This window comes from Musa acuminata, chromosome BXJ3-6, assembly GCF_036884655.1.
Source record: "Musa acuminata AAA Group cultivar baxijiao chromosome BXJ3-6, Cavendish_Baxijiao_AAA, whole genome shotgun sequence".
NCBI lineage: Eukaryota > Viridiplantae > Streptophyta > Magnoliopsida > Zingiberales > Musaceae > Musa > Musa acuminata.
In genome coordinates, this window is record NC_088354.1 from 10,309,348 (window position 1) to 10,329,653 (window position 20,306).

Genomic DNA, 20,306 nt, shown 5'->3' on the forward strand with positions numbered 1-20,306 from the left:
CTGTGGCAACCTCATTTTAACCCTGATAATCTTATAAGCCCACTCCTTTTTTTCAGATCAACTGAAGATGAGTATTGATCTGAATGGGACGGTTAAGTTGTTGATAAATATTCAGAATGTTGTAACATTTTCTAGAACAACTAGCATGTCAAGATAGTTGCTTGCTCAGTGCTGCATAAGTGAAGAAAACAAAATTGATGTGTGGCATCATAAATAAAAATAAATAAATGTTCACAATCCATGAACAAGCATGGATCATTTCAGTTGAGAATAAAATAAGAGAACACCATTTGGTGATGCAAGAAATAGTAATGAAAATCTAAAAAGGTATTTTGATGGCTCATAATTTCACCGGTAATATTGCTCTGCTCTTTACGAAGCTCATTGACAAGAAATGATCTATGAGGTGAATCAGAAATAGTTGAGATCTAAAGATTTTGTTGCCATTGTTGCATGGTTTTCAGAAAGCTAAGGCAAAATGAAACAACTGTAGCTCCAATCAAAAATTTAAATCTTAGCCCAAGACTGATTCCAAAAATAGGTTGGACTGGTACTACACTTGTGCTCCGATGGCATATCACCCAGTGTTGCCTGTATCAATGAAAAAATAATAATAATAATAATTTCGATTCTGTCGGGCACCTACCTATATGATGCTTGGTCAGACCTTCCAACAGTTCCCTCAAATACTGCTTCATCTAAAGTGCAACAACATTCTTTTAAATGAAAAAAAACATGACAAATTCATAATCTGTAGTACCAAAATTTTATCCTATTTTATCTACTAAGGGCGACTTCCTCTAATGACCGAGCCAATCACATCCTCTCTAACATTTTCATCAGCCTAACGTTATCTAATTTGCGATGGCACTCCTGGTTTAACAAACATACATGACCTAATCAGTGCGTTAGCAAACCACCACACAGTTTGATTCTTTTGATCCTCAACAAGGAGATACACCTCCAACTTATAGTTATGTTCTTAGCCTTTTTATTCTTTTACTTGTAAGACCAAGCGCCATATACTACATGAGATAATCTTTTAAATGTTACCAAGTATCAAGTCAAGGAAATTGCTTCTCAATCATGCAATGACAGGAGTCTCATGCATGTTTCATTAAATGTTACCCAAGATATCCAATTTCCCACGACCTAAGGCCTGGTTTTAGATTCCTCTGGATTTCTTCCTATATTTTTCTACTAACATTCAGTATTACTATGACCAAGTTTCAAGTCTTGTAAGTTCTGTTTGCATCACAAGATCCCAACACAAATTAGCATCTAGTCAGCTAACAAAAGAAAAAAAAATAAAAGATTGAACAAGTGTGCACCAAAGAAAACAATCCGAGTAATCATGTTCTTAAAATCGAGTAATAATGTTTTGTGCTAGGCAACAAGTGTGCACGAAAGAAAACAATCCGTCATAATATTAATCAAAGATGTTTCGTTTTCTTTCTACATAGAAAAGCCCCACAAAAGACCTCAGTTCAATACTAACAATAAAGACGAAGGACAAACCCTGCTAGCTCAGATGCCATAATTAAACACAGGGAGACTTTTTATATCACTTTGATAGCAGATAAAAAGGAAAACCCATCAGTAATCATCGCGTGATGTAAACAATGTGTCTCATAATTGGAAACCCTGATTTCAATGTATGAGATCCTTCCCTTTCTGTTGCGTTTCTGCTTTCGTCTTTTAGGGTTTCTTGTTTCTTCATGGCACTAAAACCCTAACAAATTTGGCATCAAGAAACAAGAAACCCCAGACTGTTAGCAGAAACAAAACAATAGGCAGAGGATCACATACTTTGCAAGCCGACACCCTACCAAGAGTTGGCGGGGTTCGTTACCCCGGAGAAAATCCTAAGGTTCCAGTGCCAAGAAGAAGAAGAAAGAAAACCCACGAAAGCTGAAACAATACAATAGGAGAGGGAACTGACCCCGAGCTCCCGCGCGGATCGGAAATAAGATAAAGAACCGCGCGATGATCCGCGCCGACAGCCGCATCGCTCGCGAGCTTGCATCAAGAAAGCAGAGGAAACCAATCGGCCAACAAGACAATAGGAGGAACTGACCCCGAGCTCCTCCCCGACGAAGTCGAAATCGACGGTCATGGACATGCTGGCGCGGACAGGGAAGAACTTAAAGAACCGCGGGATGTTCCGCGCCGACAGCCGCTTCGCTCGCGTGCTCCCAGCAAGAAAGAAAAAGAAACCAATCGACCAACAAGACAATATGAGAAGGAACTGACCCCGAGCTCCTTCCCAACGAAATCGAAATCGACGGTCATGGACTTGCTGGCGCGGACCGGGAAGAACTTAAAGAACGACGGGATGATCCGCGCCGACAGCCGCTTCCATCGCGTGCTTCCATCAAGAAAGAAAAAAGAAAACAATCGGCTAACAGAAAACCATCGAAATCGAAACCCTAGATACCGAAAGAGGACCGGGAAAGAAAGGAAGGGAGAGATGGTTAGAGAAAGAAGAGGAGGTAAAGATCTGGGACTTGTCCTTGGCGTGGCGGAGGCGCTCCCCGAGATCGTAGAGCTTCTGGACCTCCGGGGAGTCGTCGGCGCAAGCCGGAAACATGGTGCCGGAGACGAAAGGAGTTAGCTGAAGCCCTTTCTTTGGAATAGCGTGAGGCGGTGGAATAAGCCAATTCAATTTTGAATTGAGGCGCGCAGCGTAGCATTCGGGCGCCCATATTTATAGGGGCACAAAGGTGTATTTAAGTCTTTCCATAGACGTGAGGACGTGGAGTGACTAATGGGGTCCATTGCTGTAGCTAACCGGGCTTTAACGGTCCGATTCGACCAAGGACGCGGTTGGGTCTTGCTCACCTCATCGGCCCAAATGGCCATTGCTGGGCCGGCGCTTCCTACAAGCGTCTTTGAACCGGATCGAAATGCGATAATTGGATTTGATGAACTGTTCTTTCTTCTTGTATATTAAAATACCTTTGTATAATGTTTGCCAATTAATATTAATTATTGTTTATTTTTCCATGCAAAAATTGAGAAATTCAACTGTTTTTCCTTAGAATAATTGCATCGAAATCGGATTATGATTAAGAAATCATGATATTATGACTTCTTTAATAATCATGATTTGGTTCTAATTGGAACAGTTTGTAAATTACTTCGATCTGCCATCTTGACCATACTTGTTGTGGTCATACTGTAATGATCATAGTTACAGTAAAGATCGGGTTGGATTTAGATTGAGTCGATGTTGTTGTCTATGGGACCTCAAACAATTCAAGTGGAAACCAATGATGTTATTAAGATCTCGATTACTTTCCATCTCCATAAAGCAATCTATCTACCTAAACGCAACAATGTTGCTTCACCACAAGTTTCTTTGACTCACTCTACCAAATGGTGGCACCTCGATGGCCATGCAATCATGGTCACTTGGTGGGTAATTAGTTAAGTGAAGGGCGTCGTCTTCCACACCAAAACCAAACAGCACTCACGCTGAGGATGATTGGAGGTGATTCCAAGCTGCTCTTGCACTCAAAGCAAGCAAAAGAACACTAGACATGATGCAGGGCATCATTGCTGAAAACCTCTTGAAGCATGAGATCAGTGCACAGAGATGGTGGTGGGGCTGCTCCCGTTCCATTATACAAGCCTTTGATCTCTCACCTCCGGTCCTTGGTTCGTCCTTCATCCCTATTCAAAATTCAAACGCTTAGCAGCAGAATTCCCACCTTCATCGCTCTTCTTCTCTTTCAGCGGCAGCAGGGACAGGAGGAACGAGAGGATGAGCACGGCGAGGTTCATCAAGTGCGTGACGGTCGGCGACGGCGCGGTGGGGAAGACCTGCATGCTCATCTCCTACACCAGCAATATCTTTCCGACGGTAACATCCGAAAGCTTAGCTTTTAGCCGAAGAGTTCGCCCGGTGATCAGGTAGAGCTCATCTGTGTTTCTCTTGTTTTGATCGACTGCAATAGGATTACGTCCCGACTGTGTTCGACAACTTCAGTGCCAATGTGATAGTTGATGGAAGCACAGTGAACCTCGGGCTTTGGGACACAGCAGGTGAGCCTAATTGCCCCTGTTTACGAGGGACGCACTTCTTCTACTATAGCAGGTTTTGCCAAGTGTTGATTTCCAAAGCACAAATCTAGAAGATGACAGCAACTTCTCAGTCGATCTGTAGTTTAAGAGAAGAACAAAATGAGATGTAAGCTGATGCTTAGAGCATTGGGATTTCAGGGCAAGAGGACTACAACAGACTCAGACCTCTCAGCTACAGAGGAGCCGATGTGTTTCTTCTAGCATTCTCTCTCATCAGTAAGGCCAGCTACGAGAACGTGTACAAGAAGGTGTATGAATGAACGCCTTCGCCATGTTGTTTTCTCTGAGCTCACAATGCATCACTTTTGTCTTCCATTTGTATCTCATCGTGCTGTTTTCTTTCTTCTTGGCAGTGGATTCCTGAGCTGAGACATTACGCTCCTAATGTGCCCATCGTCCTCGTCGGAACTAAACTTGGTAAGCAATCGGCACGGTTTCTTAAACCTCTTTAAGCTCATTTAACTCTTTGAAACATGCTAGTCAATGAATTATGTGATCTTAATCTTCAAAAAAAGGAGTAAATTGGATTCCTTGAGGTGCAGATTTACGCGAAGACAGGCAATTTATTATCGATCATCCTGGGACAACACCTATCACAATAGCACAGGCAAGTTTTCCTGCTTCGGATGACTCTGCCAAGCAGTTCTTATCAGCCCAAAACTAAATGTGGCATACTTTTTCATCTGAAACAGGGAGAAGAGCTAAAGAGAATGATAGGTGCGGCCGTCTACATAGAATGCAGTTCCAAGACTCAACAGGTAGTGCGAGGTTAAGAACATCGCATGAAGGTGTAATGTTGGAGTTATCTGATGACTACTGTATCGATCATTGACTTCTCGTCTTCGTTTTCTTTAGAATGTGAAGGCGGTGTTTGATGCAGCAATAAAGGTGGTTATTTACCCACCAAAGCCAAAGAAAAAGAGCCGAAAGCAGAGGACTTGTCTCATTCTATGAGTGCGGTGACTCTCAAGGATAGTGCAACTCTTTCGTCCTTCTTCCTCTGTTTCTTGGTTCTATTCCGATGGAGTGATGTAATCTCTTGTTCGTGAGAATGTCTTTGTCCTGTTGATTCTTTCACCGCATGCAAGAATTGGTCTTTCCCAAAGCTATGAAAGTGATGTGTTGCAATCAGCAATTCGTGTCGAGATTTTTGGGAAATATACGAAAAGAGCCACTTGTAGTGAAAACAAAATCGACTCATAAATCATAAAAATGAGAGTACAAATGCATGCAGGAAATTACTCACGATAGCAAACCAGACAACTCATTCGATGCTCTCCTTAGAGAAGACTCCCCATGCACGCCAACCCGACCCACAGAAGCAGAACCCTTTCTGTGATCCTTCCCTCAGGGCTAGCTGCAGAGGGCGCTGCCTCAGCGCTGGCCGAAGGCCCGTCCGCTGCCGGAGAGCCCTTGTTGGGCTTCTCTGGAGCCACCGCGGGAGGCGGCGACGACGCAGGAGGCTTCGCCCCGAAGAGCTCGGGGGCCAGCAGGACTTTGTCCACCGAGTACACCGCCAGTGGGAAGTCCAGATGGAGGTTGTTGTTGACGGGCGTCTCGTTGACCCCCGTCGACACGTTCACCTGGTTGCTGCTGCTGGTGATGTTGACGGTGTAGACGCCGTTGCTCCCGGAGGCCTGCGTGTTCACCGGGTTGCTCGTGGTCTCGAAGGTGGACAAGGTGTAGTACCTGGGCAGGACGTGGTACAGGACCAGCGACACCTGCTCCTGGGTCGTCAGGCTGTTGAGCGTGCCGGGCTTCAGGTTGTTGAAGGCATTGTCGGTGGGGGCGAAGATGGTGAGGCCATTGAAGGAGTTGTTCAGCTGGCTCTCTATCTGCTCGCCGACCTGTGTTTCTTTGAGCAGGCGAAGGAAGGTGCCGTACTGCCCGCCCTTCTCGAGAATGCCGGTGAGGTTGAGCGGCGCTGGCTTAGGACCAGGAGCCACCGCGCCCGTGGCTTGGCCGAAGAGGCCGGAGGTGGTGAGGAGGAGGAGGAGGAGAAATGTGGGGAGGCCGACGAAGATGGGAGAGGAGGCCATCGGGTCGTGGCGATGCCTAGCCGCTGCTATGGAGGATAACGATGGACACAGAGGAAGTGCACAAGGGGGAGCTTTTGATGGAGAGTGAGGGAGAGGGAACACGGTGGCATGAGCTGGCCGCTGAAGTTGGCGAGTGAGGCTGAAGCCTATCATGAGGAGGCTGTCCTTTGTCCATTCATGCATTTCATGCCTTGGCCCCTAGAATTCCCATTTCAGATCAGGAGGGCCAGAGCAGAGCATGATCCAGAGAAGGTGACTGCCCAACCACCGATTGCTGTATTCGCCTCTCTCTGATCAAAGATAAGACTAGAATGATCGGTTCTCACTAAAACTTCCTCTTTGGCTTGCTTGCTTGGGACTGTCACTTCACAGTGAGTGATCTTGCAGTTCTGTCAAAGATTAGGTAGAACATCCCCCCGTCAATGACTGCCCGTCTTCTGCACGTCACATGGCGCCGGAAGAAGGCACTGATAGGTTCATGGACTCGATTAAGATCCGGGAAAAGACAACTCACCAGCTTGGCGCAAACACGAGCTTCCTTCTCGCTGTAAAGGTGCCAATTCTTCCAGCTCGACATCCCACTTCGTTTGGCAGTATTGGGTTGGAGCATTGCGTCGAGAGCTGAGACAGTCTGGACTCTGTCGTCAATCTTTCTCTTAGCAGGAAGAAGATAAGGACTTGTATCAACTCAATTGATTATTCATGTCAGAACCAAAACTGATGAAACTAAACGGAAATATTACATCAAAAATTGACATCTTTGGTGCTTTGAATTCTTACATCTTAGCATATATTATGTTCATCGATCAATCAATCCTCTCCCTCGATTGGAAAATCTTGGATGTTGACCTGAATTACAGTAAATACAGTGGTCAAGGCCTGCATCTTACATTAATTGATCGGCCTTCTCCATAACCCAAAGGAGAGCTCGCCATCATTAGACATGTTGTTAGCACCATGCTGAATGATCTCTTCCACCACTCTTTGGACTTCCAGCAGCTCTAACCTCCCTGAAGGGTACTTGAACTCTGGCTTTCTTGGCGTGTGACTGCAGGATGATGAAGCTTCGTCTTTATCGGAGGCAAGCGACTTCCGTTCTGCAACGTTCTTCCTTGCTCTCCTCTTCCAGTCTCTCAGGCTCTCGATAACCTCATCAGTGAAGATGGTTTCCTTCATCGAGGAACCCATCTGACGAGAAACGATTCAGATGATGAACAGATGGAAGTGATAGGAAGGTTAATTCGGAGCTTCTGTACCTGAGTGACCAACGCATACAGTGGAAGCGTAACATAAGCGCACAGGAGCTGCACCAGAATGCCTACCCCAAAGCTCAAGACGACATCCGCCACCTCTCTATGGAAGCATGACCGGAGCCCAAAGTTGTACTGCAGCATGAGCATGCCCATCATCAGCTCGAAATATAGAAGAGTCGAGTAACACTGATCATGGCCTACCCACCCATGTCCACGCGAAGAATGCCAGCTGAAAGGAGTTCTGCGATGCACAAAGGTAATCGTATCAAAATCCTATATCCTTTCACGTATTTCAAGATGACTTCAGCTTTAAACAGGACGATGAGCTCGCCTGGACTAAGATGAACTGCATGAGGTGCAGCAGCAATCGAGGTCGACCAAACCAGAAGAAGCTGTTGTCAGGTTCAACACATATTGTCCCTGGAACAACGATTGCCTGATTACTGCTCTTTAAGCACATTGTTGTTATGATGACTTCTAGCTTCGTTCCTATAACCAAAAGAATCTGCAGGCACAGAAACATTTCATCTTCTCTTAGTTATCATCACTTCCAACTCTCTGAGCACACGGAAAGCATAGTCATACCACTAAAGGAATGAAGGGAAGCCAGTAATGGCTATAAAATCCTGTTTGTCCAAACAACAAAAGAAGAAGAAACTAGGTGATCAGAGAAAGCAGAGTAGTGTGGAATTCTGATCTAATTAACCGATGATGATGCTTTACCATAGGCATTGAAGAATATGAAGAACACGGCAAACATCCATATCCAGAAGCTGCAGCCAATTGAAAGTGGTGTAAAAGATCGGATTCAGCAAGCATAGAGAGTATGGTTTCAGACGAAGACCTGATACTAACAACCACTGCAAAGTCTCTGTCCACTGATCTCCGGAGGAACTTTCGGAACTCGAACTTGCAATCCTGAGAAAAATGAACCTGTTCATCAAACCAAACTCACGTTAAATAGTTGGATTCGTCTTCCCCATAAGCACCAATGGCTCGAGCATAATCTGGTCTTACCGCAATGAAACCGCGACGAAGCGAAAAATAATCGGCTTTCGAGACTGAATCAGTGAACTGTCGAAGAAAGCAGACCTACAAACAAGAAAGAAAGTGATCAGCATATGGAATTACACGAGGCTGAGGCACGGCAATAGGAATCGAACTTACCATCCACAAAAATAAATGGTGATTACTCCAAGACTTCAGATGCCGTTCTCCGAAAGATGTCTGCCGTGCAAGCTTTAACCTACGAGGATCTGCATGAGAAAGAACACTGAGTACAAGGAAAGGCTTCACCTTGGAGATCATTGCTTCTTGGTTGTATCCGGTTAAGGTTCATATGTCATGTTCAAGTGTGGCATTCAAACATTACCCATATGTCTTTCATCATGTATATACATTATATATAATCAGTCAAAATGCTGAGGTCAGAGTGCTCAAAAAGTCCTGCAATCGGGAAAGTGAACGCTGAAGATGTAGTGAAATATCGATGATCTTTGTGAAATTACCATTCGATAACTGATGTTCCAGAGTAGTGGTTTCTTCTTCCCATGTCTTCCACCTCTTCATCTGAAGGATACAAGAGAATCCTGATGAGACAGACACTAATTCGAGCAATCGTTTTGCTTCTTCTGTTCTTAACAATGAACTATGAATGAAGAATACCTTGGCCTCGCCAAGAGCCAAGGTTACAAGGGAAGAAAGGATATGGAACATAGCCAGCACGATGATCAAGATCTGTAGTTGCTGAGTTCCTTGTGAGGAGAGCAGAGATATCTTGCCCTGCATGTCAAATAAGCAAGTGTTCATTCCCTCGTACGTGCATAGGCAGTGAAACATTGATCGCTCTATTGAGCCATACGTACCTTATTTTGGCAGGATTGCTCCTCGGTGAATCTGCCTGGCGGTGCAGCATCCTTGCATGGAAGAAAGGAGTCTCCCAAGCCTGCGGGGATGCAGATCTTTGAGATGGGCTGCTTAGCGACAGTCAGCAGCAAGGACATGAACCCCAGATTCCTGAGTTCTAATCACAACGACAGCCCAGGAAGAAATCCTCTTAGAGAAAATAATGGCAGCCAGCTGAAGACAACACACTCCACTCGCATGCTTCGCTAACCTGCTTTGACATGGCCGAGAGCCCGGTTAAGGGTCTTCCTCTTTCTCCTCTCCAGCAGCTGCCGATGAAGGCACCGACGCACGATCAGATCGGCATGAAAGCTAACAAAGAGAAGAAGCGGCAAGATTGCATTATGGATGAGCGAGAGATGCCTGACCAGAGTTAACCGGTGAAGGGCGTGCTCTATGAGAAGAGCTACACAGATCAAAACGGCGGAAACACCAGCGACAGCCCAGCTAGGAGTGGACTCGAGAGACGCTTCCGAGTTCGACATCTCGATGTGGTGGTGGCACACTAAGTCGTGGATGTTATCGGGATGCGCCTACATATTTAAAGACCTCCACTTGGGTTCATGTGCTCTTCTTCTTCTTTCTCGATCGGTTGTCAAACAGATCTGCTGCTCGTGAGCTAAAAACGTAGGCGGCCTTATCGCCCGGAAGCTATGTCGGAGTGTTGCTTGTGGAGGTCGATCTCTCGTTGTCCAGTTGACTTGGTAGGGAACAGACAGGAAGACTGAGCCTCACGTAGAATCCTCCAAGAAACCATCGTTTCAAGAGTGGTTAAAATTACACGATTTATTGCATGCATATAAACAAAAACAAAGACGGAAAAAAAAGGTCAACATATAGAGAGAGAGAAATCGAAGAAGATTCAAACAAGGCTTTCTGTGACCGGAAGAACACCACAGGATTGATCAAAAGTCAAATGAGAAACTAGAGCATGTGTTTATCATGCCTGCCTTATCTAATCCAATCCAATCCTACTCATTACTGTCATTTGATCTCGATCTTCAACACCTCAAGTCTGTTTTTTTGTCATAGCATGAAATCGTAGGATGATGGCTGAGATTTGAACTCTCTCTCTCTCTCTCTCTCCCTATCCTTTTCAAGTCGTCAGACGAGAAGGGTATGGCTCCTGGAAACTTCTCCCGGCACACAACATCATTAAAGAAGCTCGGAGGTCGACAAACAAGTTGGTGACCAAATCAAATATAGAAGGTCTCGGTGCATTGAATGGTTACGGGATCTTAGAGATTTTAATGGTGACAACGTGAATGCTGACAAAGGTATCGCTAGCCGTACTCGATCTGTACCTCCACGCATCTCCATAGCTTTGGAACCTGAATCCCAGTGGGGATTTAAAGCGATCTATGAAGGTCAACCAGCACAAGTAACACCTGCCGTGGCGAGGCAGAGATCGTGTCGTCGTCAACGATGTACTCTTTTATCTTATTGCGCTCAAAAGAGGTGGCTATATGAGTCGAAAACACAATTGAAGTCATCAGTTAGATTCTCTCGTTGCTCGAGACACTATGCGACAAGTAGAACATCCACTCAGCGGCATTCCATCTTGGATTGCTAGATATCAAAAGATGCAGTCGTTGGTGGTGTATTTGTAGCACCCAATCAATTCATTTTGCTGGCTTAATTGATCAGGTTAAGACAGAGCTGGGTCATCCTCAACCTGATCCAAGCAAGAAACCGGAGCCGTGTATGGACTCGGGTCGGAATCATTTGGATCATCTGACGCATCGGGTTTCTGCTTCGTCTCCTTCCAACTCCTTTGCTTTGAGGGCACGTTCCATGCAAAAATGATGGGGGCCGAGAAACAGAGGAAAAGGAATGGCGATCGCCTTTACCGTACAAAGGCTTTCAGGGGAGAAAAAGCTGCTACAGATGGTGGTCTCTCACCAGCAATGGCGGATAGTGGAGGAAGGGAAAGAGAGGAAATGGTTTCCATGCTCATTCTCTCGTCTCTTTTTAGAGTGGCAGGCAGAAAGAAGACCTCCGGCCCTACGACGGGGTCATTGTGGCCAAGCCTTGACAGACTTCTTCCTGCTGGCTGTGGGAAGGTGATGTACATCAATATCAGCACCCACTCGCAGAGCTGTTTCCTTCTTGAAAGCTCATCTCCATTTGGCCATGAGAAACCAATCACCACCTATCCAAAGCTGTTTCCCTTTCATTTCAATACCTTCTCTTCAAGCTTTAGCCAGACAGAAAAGACGCATTTCTGGCTCAGCATCCGAGTTGTGGAAAGACAACCAAAGAAATGCGTCACATTTCACAGAGCATCAATGGTTATGAAGCCTATTTTCTTGCTGAGTTCAGCACCAACACAAGAAAGAACAATCTCTTTTCCATTATAGCTTGACTCAAATTGCAGCAGATCTCCAATATGTACTACAAAGAGACTAAAAAAGAACACTTGGAGGTAAGCAACACACAAATTGATGACAACAGTTGATGCTATTATATGGTTGCCGGCAGCAGATGGCGAACATTCACAAAACTTCAAAAAATTACATCAGTCTAGGAAATAACAAGCATTCAAATGTGCTCATACAGATGATTACTATCGAACTATGTTATATTTTTGCAGTATTAAATATGATGTTTTGATCCCATGATCTTATCATAATCTTCCGCAGTCTTTACCAAACAAAATAACTAGCATCTTCGGCGTGCACATTATTATTGCTACAAAACATGAAACCCACAAACATATAAGAAATTGATTCAAGTGCATTGTCCAACACAGAGTTGGATCTTTGCTTTAAAGAGACCCAACAAGACACCATCGGTTGGTTCCGAAGTCGTATCGCTCAAACAAAAATTAGAATTTTAATGCTTAGGGCAAGGCATATAACATATAAGTGTTTTGTTAGATTGCTGAACATGCCTTGTAAAATGCTCTTTCTACCTTGTCCACCACGTGATTAACAACATCATAAGATCCAAGATCCCTCGGTAAAATAGCAAATGTAAACAGGCCTTCACATTCAGTACACAAAAAATTCATTTAAATAACAAACCGTGATTGCTATTGCTATTGTACAAGCTAACAGAACAGTAATAACACAAAGAAAATGATCAATATTGCACACAAGAGTTACAGTATTCTTACCTTGTCTAAGGTCCGGTCAAAATCATTTAATTTGGATGGTATCAGCTCAGAATCCGATTCCGGTGGCCCCAATTGGCCGATGTCTATCCTTCCAAAAGCAAGCATCGGGTGCCATCTTTGCCGACGACCTCATTGGCTCCGATTTGCACCGTGTTAGCACGAACGGCCCATATGCTGGAGCCGGTGCCGGTGATGGCAGCACACCAGCATTACCTCTCAGCTTCTTATCCTTGTCCGACACAGTGGGCAACACTGGTGGTGAAGGCAACGACGAAGGCTGTGGTGCCTCCTGGATAGGAGAGACTGTTTCCTTATTATCACTGCTCCTATCATCAGTGATCTCCATGCTTGCTTCACCTTTAGTTACTTCATCCGCTCTGGTGCCGACTTTGCCAGCGCCGGTGGTGGTAGCTGTGGCGCCAGCAGCGACTGGTTTCAAAGGGTGACAAGGCCGATAGTTGGGGTGGTGGAGACGCCACTGGAGGAAGTCAGTGCTACAGACCCAAGTTTCTTTGGAGACCTCCATGGACAACTTGGGCTCATACATCATAAGTAGAAGGCAGTCGGGCAGCTCCGTGCCCTTCTTCTCCTCCTCTCCTTTCTCCCCAGCTTCACGTTCTACTCCGCATTGCTTTCTGCCTCTTTTATCTCCCCCGTCATTACCTTCTTTTTCCTTGGTATGCGAGTATTGGACTTCCATGTTGCCATTCGGACCCTTCTTCTCCGGGAAGCATTCTTTTTTGGTCTTCTTTGCTTCATCCGTTACTTCCTCTTCTAGTCTCAGACCATCCTTCTCAATGGAGAAGCTCCACCTCCCCTTCGCTTCAATGGAGAAGCTAGCTCTCCTCACTTCCTTCTCACCGCCAAAGCTTGGTCTTCCCAAGCTCGGTCTTCCCACCTCCCGCTCTGTGGAGAAGCTATGTCGCCGCTTGTCCCTCTCCCTCAACGCAGAGCTGTGCCTTCTTGATCCCTCCTTCGATTTGGAAGCAAGCCTGTTTGATCTCCTCTCCTCTTTATCTGCTGTGGACGAGCAGCTGCTGGTTCTCCTTCCTTTATCCTCTTCCTTCTCTACTTCTCTATCCTTCGGAGGAGTATCATTCGTCATCTCTTTTTCTTCTGGCTTTTCTTTTAACTGAGAACACTCAACTTCAGCTGCTTCTACTTCTTGCTCTTTTTGATCCCTTTCCGAGTTACCGATCGCTTCGACAGGCTCAGCTGCAGTCCCCGTTATGAGATCCTCGTCCTTATTTTGCCTTTCATCGACTGGATTCGGCTGCACCTCCTCTTCTTGTGCCTCTGTTCCGTCAGAAGCTTTCATCAGTTCTTCACTCAAAATCACTCCTTGATGGCTTTCTTCTACTCCCTCCTCTTCACGATATGGTTCCGCAGTTTGAGCAGTTTCATCATCCCTCTCTTCTCCCCTCACTTCCTCATTACGCTCCCCATGTTGATCTCTATTGTCATCGTCACCATCTTCCTCCTCTTCTGCGTCCTCCTCTTCCACGCGCACCTGCATGGCCGGCGAATCCCAGAATCGGCTCGCCAATGCCGCCATCCTGACCGGATCAGATCTGCACCTCATCAGCAGCAGAGCATTCCTGGGAGGAATGCAAATGCTGACCCTCGCTTCCTCTTCCTCTTCCTCTTCCTTCTCCTCCCTTTTCTCCACCACCATCACCACCTCTTCGGTCTTCTCCGTCTCGATCGCGAACTCCAAATCCTCTCTCCTCAACCTCTCTTTGATTACTATTCCCATCTCTCTGTCCCTTCCATCCTCGACTGCCACACCCACGATTTCTCGTCCGTTCCCCTCCTCGGTGTCCGGAACTGCCATCAACCACCTCGCGAACACTGCTCCGCACGAGTTCGACCTCCTTTCGCCGCACCCTCCCTCCCTTCCTTCGGCCGATCTCGAGGAAGACGAGGAGGAACAGAGGGATCTTCCGCCACAGGGGAAGAAGCAATTAAACTCCGACCCGAATGCCCTCAGCGCCTCGCAAATGCTGACCGGGAGATGATACACCCACCTCTGGTTCCTGCTCGGTAAGCACTCCCCCGCTCCGCCCATGTCCTCCGTCCTCCGGAAGCTCGCCTCCCTCCCGCTTCCCCTCATAGATCGCGAGCGCATCACCGACGCCTTGCCTTTGGTGGCAGCGGCAGCAGCAGCCGCGGCCGCGGCCGCCGCCGCCGCCGCCTTCTTTTTCTTGCTCTTGACGCGCACCTGGCCGATGCAGGTGACCTTGGGGGAGGACGGCTCCGCAGCCTCAAAGGCGACGCCTTTCCGCCTCCCGGCTACCACCGTGGGGAACATTGGGGACTGGGCGCCCTTGACGCTGCCGCTGTTCCGGAGGCGTCGGCTGAGGGAGGACGACAGGAAGGGCGCCGCCGCCGGGTCGCGGCCGCGCCCGGGGCTGAGTAGGGACTTGGAGGACGGCGCGCGCATGGCTGCTGCCGCGGCGGACGACGACGAAGAAGACGGCGCAGCGGCAGCGGCAGAAGGGCGGGAACCAAAGCAGAAGAATAGATCGCCACCACGGCTCCGGCGGTGGGAATAGGGTCTGTCGGCTCCGCCTACGGAAGCCTTCTTCTTCCGCCTCATCTATGTATCTAGTCCTTCATACCACACACGATTAAAGAAGGGAAGCGGAGAGAGGAGGAGCCGCTTTCTTCTTGGGACTTGAGAGTGGAGAGCTAAAGAAAGATAAACATTAAACAAGTATATATAATAATTCTAGGGTTTCCTTCTGCTACCGAGAGCAGACGGGGGGGTTGACAGCGAGGAAGGCGGCTTCAGACGCAGGACTCGAAACGGGAGAAGCAGCAGCAGCAGCAGTAGCGACGGGGTCACAGGCACTAGTGGTACCTTATATCTCTATCATACTAACCTCCATTATTCACTTATATTGCAAGAATGGCATCACCAGCGGCTCCGTAGGCTTTTTGTTTTGGGAGGATGTTTGTCCTCCGGAATGGCTGGTCAAACCATGCGACTTTAGCATGGGTGATACGGTTCAACGGTAGCCATGCGTTACGAGCGACGGTCTAGCATGGCCGTCGGATACCCATGCTAAACAGCCTTGGCCCAGCGTCATCAAGCGAGCGTTGAACGTTGAATTGACATTGATGACAGCACCAGCATGGGATCAAAATGTGCACTCAATGATCACCTTTCATTGACTGTAGGTATTGACTCGCCAAAGAAGGAGAAAGACCCGAGCGATGGTACTACCGTTTACCAAGAGCACGGATTGCCAACCCAGCGGGCAGATATGCTTGTGGAGATGGAAACTTCGGTTCGAAGGAAGAAGGTGACAACTATACGAGTCCAGAGGTGGAGGAAGACGGAGAGTGAGCGAGAAGGAAGAGGGCAGCAGTTCCCATGGACTACTCCGCCAGTGGCTGCACATCGCAATGGCTTGCAGTATCCGGTTCGTGGTCAACGTATATCGATTTATGGGCAACGCAAGCTTGTACGCTACCCTCCCAAGCTTATCCGAGGGCAGGCCATGGTGACATTAATGCAGCCAGAGAGTTAGGTGCTCCACTCCTTGGATGCAAAGCCAGAGCAGTGCAACAGCTAGACTCAACAGTAAGTATCAGAATAAAAGAAAGAATTGGATGCGGAGACAGAGACTAGAGAGAGAGAGAGAGAGAGAGAGAGAGGGGTCACATGGGGGCGTGCCATGGGGAAAGGGATCAGCAGAAAGATCCAAAAATGCTGTGTGACTGAGGACTGGCACATGATGAGGAGGGAGGAGGTGGCACAAGGTCATCAATACAGTGATGAGAGAGAGAGAGATAGATACGGTTTAGATTGCAAGGTGAAGGAGAGGAATCTAGGTCTCCTCGCTGTGCGGCCCCTTTGGTTGTGGAACCAGTGCACTAAAGGTGAGAATTTTGTGACAGTCCCCACTCCCATGAGAAGAGGAGACGGAGACGGCGATGCACGGGAGCAACACCACCTCCTCCCACACGCATTCTCAATGCCTTCAACTCGATACGCACGCATGTGTATAAGTTATACGTGTTGCGCCTTTTGAGGACCTTTGACTGCCCTCTCTCCTCTCTCCTCTCTCCTCTCTCCTCTCTCCTCTCTCCCACCCTAAAGAAAAAAGCAGCAGCAGAAACAGAAAGACATGGCCATTGTGCGCCACCCAGCTTTCTCTCTCGTCATCCTTCGGACCATAATGAACCGGCCCACCCTATTTATATCACTCATCGGTGCGGGAGGGAGAGCTGCTGCTGCTGCTGCTGCTACTACTGCAGGGCGGAGAGTGATGTGTGGAGGGAGAAGAGATGCCGCTTAGACCTTTATCTTCGGCGCACGTGAGCTTCACGTTCTTTGAGGCGAACCAGGCGAGAGCAGGGGAGTACTTGTCCTCCTCCACCTCCGTGAAAGCTACCGAACGCCCTCCACCGCCCGCTGGCTTCTCCTTCTCCGAGCTTTAACTGTGCCTCATCATGTTGGGTATGGCATCAGTGATTCCCCATACCAATGCCTTGTGCAGTTTGCTAACTATGAAGATATAAATAAAAATGATTCTTTTTGGAGTTTTTGAATCCGTTTGGGGGCAATAAAGAGAAATTTTGATGTGATGCTGATTCTTTTAGTGATTGGAGAGGAGAGGTTGGGCCGCATGGGTTCAAGTGAACCCAAATATATGATCAGAATAAAAACTGTGAGCCTTCTGTTCATTAAAATAATATATCTTAAATCCCCACTCCATCGATATAAAAAGATCTTCTAAGTGATTTGTTGCTATAAAATCTTAGTGGTATAAAGATGGAAAGAAATGTACTATTCAGAATTCTTTTTTTTTTTTTCTATTGACAATGCCTTCATTATTAACAACCTCTTTAAGAAATAATAAATATTTTTTATTTTATTTTATTTATTTATAATCTTAATATTATTATTTTATCTTTTTTTCTTTTCCCATAGCACATGCTTCCCTGTTAACATCATCATCGATTGTCACCTCGCGCTCCTTGCCCTGTGTTCTATGTTCATCGTTGATCATCACCCTAATCTTATGTTCCCGATCTACATAAATGTTAAGAAGAAGAGGAGGAGAATGTGAAAGAAGGAGAAGAAGATGAAGAGAAAAAAATACTATTTAAGTTCATTTACGAAGGATAATTTAGAAATATTAAAATTTTAATAAAAAATAAAAAGATAATATTATTAATCGTACTCCTCCAACCAAAACCTTTGTTAAAAATTATTTTTTATAAAAGACAGTATTCAAATAAATGAAAGAAACGAATATTTTAAAACATAAAACAATAATATAATAATAAAATATTAAAATTTTAATATATATATATATATATATTTGTGGTGATTTTATAAAAACACTTATATTTTTAAGTTTTTCCTAGACCCATATTTTTAGTTTTTTCATTTGATATTCTCATTTTTTTTCTTACACCCTAAATATCGCTCGTTATCGTCAATGACTCTTTCTCCCTTCATCATGATGACGGGCCTTGCAATGGGATTAATATAATCATAACGAAACAAAAGCGATATAATCAAAACGATGAGACAGAAATAACGATGGGACAAAAACACCTCACAAAAATGGATACCAAGGGATTGATATTACCCATCCAAAGGAAGTGACAACAAAGAGATATTTAGGATATTAAAAAAATTAGGACATCAAAAAAGAAAAAAAAAAACGGTAAGTAACCTTTTAGCCGTGACCTGGGGGCCAACGCGGCTGGTTCGGGGCTCCAAATGACTGGTTCGGGTGAGGATTCCCTTGGGATGTCGTGGGGGCTGATGGAAGGAATATGACTGGGAATCCCCGTGGCGCCGAGTGGGTCCGGCAACGGGTCAGGTACCTGCACGAAGGTCGGGGCGGTTGCTCGGCCCGACCCCTCCGACGATCAAGTTAGTGATGGCGGAGAGGAGTCTGTTTTTGCGCCCCCCCCCCCTTTCCGTAGGGAACCGGGGGGGTATTTATAAGTGGGTTGGATGTTACCTGATGTGCCATCTCGTCGGGGCAGGGTCGTACCTCTGATGGCGTCTGTCGTCGTGGTCCGGCCGCTCGGAAGCTCCGGTTGGGAAGGTGATCTCGAGTTCCGGTTCGTGCCCCGAGACTTTGTCGGGAGCAGCTCGGGCGTACGCCTTCCTACCCGACATGGAGCCTCCTCCTGACGCGAGGCCCCCGGCTATCACATCGATGTGCCGCTCGACAGGACCCTCGGGGTGAGGCGACTGTTCCTTGTTTGGCCGGAGGTATCGGCCAAGGTGCCCTCTGAGAATAAGTTCCTCGATTTGCTTCTTCAGCTCATAGCATTGCTCGGTGTCGTGCTCGTGCTGTCAATGGAACCGGCAATATCTTGAGCGGTCTGCGAGTTCCCGGGGGTTCCTCATCGGGCGAGGGTCCTTGAGCAGCCCCTTTCCCTTCTCATGTAGGAATATTTCGGTCCGGGATGCATTCAAGGCGGGAAGGGGGGCCCTCGGGTCGGGTCGGTCCAGTTTTCGCCGGGAGACGGCGGGTTGTTGCTGCCGGGGCGGTTCTGACTTGACCTTTTTGTGTTCTTCCCGCCTTCCAGCCATCCAGGTCTCCGCGGTGACGAACTGGCTGGCTCGCTGGAGCATCTCGGGGACTGTGACGGGGGGTCGCTCCACGAGCGACCAGAAGAACCTGGACGGTCGCAGGCCTGTCATGAACGCCTGCATCAAGAAAGAAGGGTGAGCATCCGACAATCCGCGGATCTGGGTTGCGAATCGGCTCACAAAATGGGAGAGGAGCTCGTCCTCTTTTTGGTTGAGTCCGAGAAGCAACGCCATGGACGGCTTAGGTCGGGCGTTTGCCAGGAAGTTGAGCTCGAAATCCTTGGCGAGCTGGTCGAAGGAGGTGACGGTTCCGGGCTTCAGACCACTGTACCATGTGCGGGCTGGTCCCCACAGTGTCGTTGGGAATGCCCTGCACATCAGGGCGTCGGAAGTCCCGAACAGCGCCATCTGGGCGTGGAAAGCGGCCACGTGGTCTGCCGGGTCGGTGGCACCGTCATATGCATCGAGAGACGGGAGGCGGAAGTGGGGCGGGATCGCCTGATCTTGTATCTCGGGGGTAAACGGGGATCCCAGGCGTCCGTCCGCCCCGAGCTCTCCTTTTGACTTGCGGACTTCCTGTTGGACCTCGTCGAGCCTCTGGCTGATAAGGCGCAGCTGAGCCCGTAGGGCATTAGTCGAGTCGGCGGTCGGAGCCTCAGGCTCAGGTCGGCTCGCCGTGTCTTCCGCTGCGGGGTTCTGGGGTGAGACGGGGCGCTCGGGAAGCTGTGCGTGAGTCTGAGTGGGGGCCTCTTGCTGTGGCGCGTGCGGCGGGGTCCGCTGGGAGATGATCGGGATGATGGTCTGGACCGCGCTTGTCAGGGTCCGGACCTGGTGGGCGAGGTCGTGGAAAGCCTCGAGTGTTACTGGCAACGAGTCGGCGGGCGCGCCGTCGGCAGCTGGCAAGCCTGGGTCGTTGAACAGCTGCCAGTAGCGTTCTGATACTGCTGCGGGGCGGTCGTCGTGAGTTTCGTTGTGCAGGGGATGCTCCCCCAAAGCGGGGAGCTTAGCGGTCGAAGATTCGGCGAGGTGGGATCGCTGATCGCCTGACATTTGGAGGCCCTCCTTCTAGCGCCAATCTGTTACGGTAAGTAACCTTTTAGCCGTGACCTGGGGGCCAACGCGGCTGGTTCGGGGCTCCAAATGACTGGTTCGGGCGAGGATTCCCTTGGGATGTCTTGGGGGCTGATGGAAGGAATATGACTGGGAATCCCCGTGGCGCCGAGTGGGTCCGGCAACGGGTCGGGTACCTGCACGAAGGTCGGGGTGGTTGCTCGGCCCGACCCCTCCGACGATCAAGTTAGTGATGGCGGAGAGGAGTCTGTTTTTGCGCCCCC

The 20,306-nt window shown here is 47.8% G+C and overlaps 5 protein-coding genes across 7 annotated transcripts; 1 reads left to right on the forward strand and 4 right to left on the reverse strand.

Moving 5' to 3' along the window:
• Positions 1-3,679: 3,679 nt before the first annotated feature.
• Positions 3,680-5,200, forward strand: LOC103987752 (rac-like GTP-binding protein RAC2). 2 transcript variants are annotated; one of them, XM_065157151.1, is made up of 7 exons: positions 3,680-3,865; positions 3,960-4,047; positions 4,225-4,334; positions 4,440-4,503; positions 4,629-4,697; positions 4,783-4,844; positions 4,942-5,200. In XM_065157151.1, the coding sequence occupies exons 1-7, from the start codon at positions 3,767-3,769 to the stop codon at positions 5,038-5,040; spliced, it is 591 nt and encodes a 196-aa protein (XP_065013223.1). In that variant the 5' UTR covers positions 3,680-3,766; the 3' UTR covers positions 5,041-5,200. The 2 variants fall into 2 exon arrangements, with proteins under 2 accessions (XP_065013223.1, XP_009404415.2); XM_009406140.3 differs by having other exon boundaries at positions 4,629-4,693; positions 4,779-4,844.
• LOC135641631 (fasciclin-like arabinogalactan protein 6) lies at positions 4,630-6,455 on the reverse strand. The gene is made up of 2 exons (XM_065157149.1): positions 5,333-6,455; positions 4,630-5,192 (listed from the first exon to the last, which is right to left on the reverse strand). Exon 1 carries the CDS (start codon positions 6,306-6,308, stop codon positions 5,367-5,369), a length of 942 nt encoding a protein of 313 aa, XP_065013221.1. The 5' UTR covers positions 6,309-6,455; the 3' UTR covers positions 4,630-5,192; positions 5,333-5,366.
• Positions 6,456-6,772: 317 nt separating this feature from the next.
• Positions 6,773-10,248, reverse strand: LOC103988394 (MLO-like protein 12). Of its 2 annotated transcripts, XM_009406930.3 has the most exons (14): positions 9,652-10,243; positions 9,495-9,552; positions 9,244-9,401; positions 9,044-9,160; positions 8,887-8,947; positions 8,546-8,634; positions 8,396-8,470; positions 8,223-8,311; positions 8,102-8,151; positions 7,964-8,004; positions 7,710-7,883; positions 7,584-7,619; positions 7,382-7,510; positions 6,773-7,313 (listed from the first exon to the last, which is right to left on the reverse strand). In XM_009406930.3, the coding sequence occupies exons 1-14, from the start codon at positions 9,766-9,768 to the stop codon at positions 7,017-7,019; spliced, it is 1,491 nt and encodes a 496-aa protein (XP_009405205.2). In that variant the 5' UTR covers positions 9,769-10,243; the 3' UTR covers positions 6,773-7,016. The 2 variants fall into 2 exon arrangements, with proteins under 2 accessions (XP_009405205.2, XP_065013220.1); XM_065157148.1 differs by lacking the exon at positions 7,964-8,004 and having other exon boundaries at positions 8,102-8,311; positions 9,652-10,248.
• Positions 10,249-11,107: 859 nt separating this feature from the next.
• On the reverse strand, positions 11,108-15,269 carry LOC135641630 (uncharacterized). Its single transcript, XM_065157147.1, has one exon. It carries the CDS (start codon positions 14,998-15,000, stop codon positions 12,448-12,450), a length of 2,553 nt encoding a protein of 850 aa, XP_065013219.1. The 5' UTR covers positions 15,001-15,269; the 3' UTR covers positions 11,108-12,447.
• A 3,463-nt stretch (positions 15,270-18,732) lies between these two features.
• LOC135640833 (uncharacterized) lies at positions 18,733-20,022 on the reverse strand. Its single transcript, XM_065155604.1, has one exon. The coding sequence runs from the start codon at positions 20,020-20,022 to the stop codon at positions 18,733-18,735; it is 1,290 nt and encodes a 429-aa protein (XP_065011676.1).
• Between the last annotated feature and the right edge of the window lie 284 nt (positions 20,023-20,306).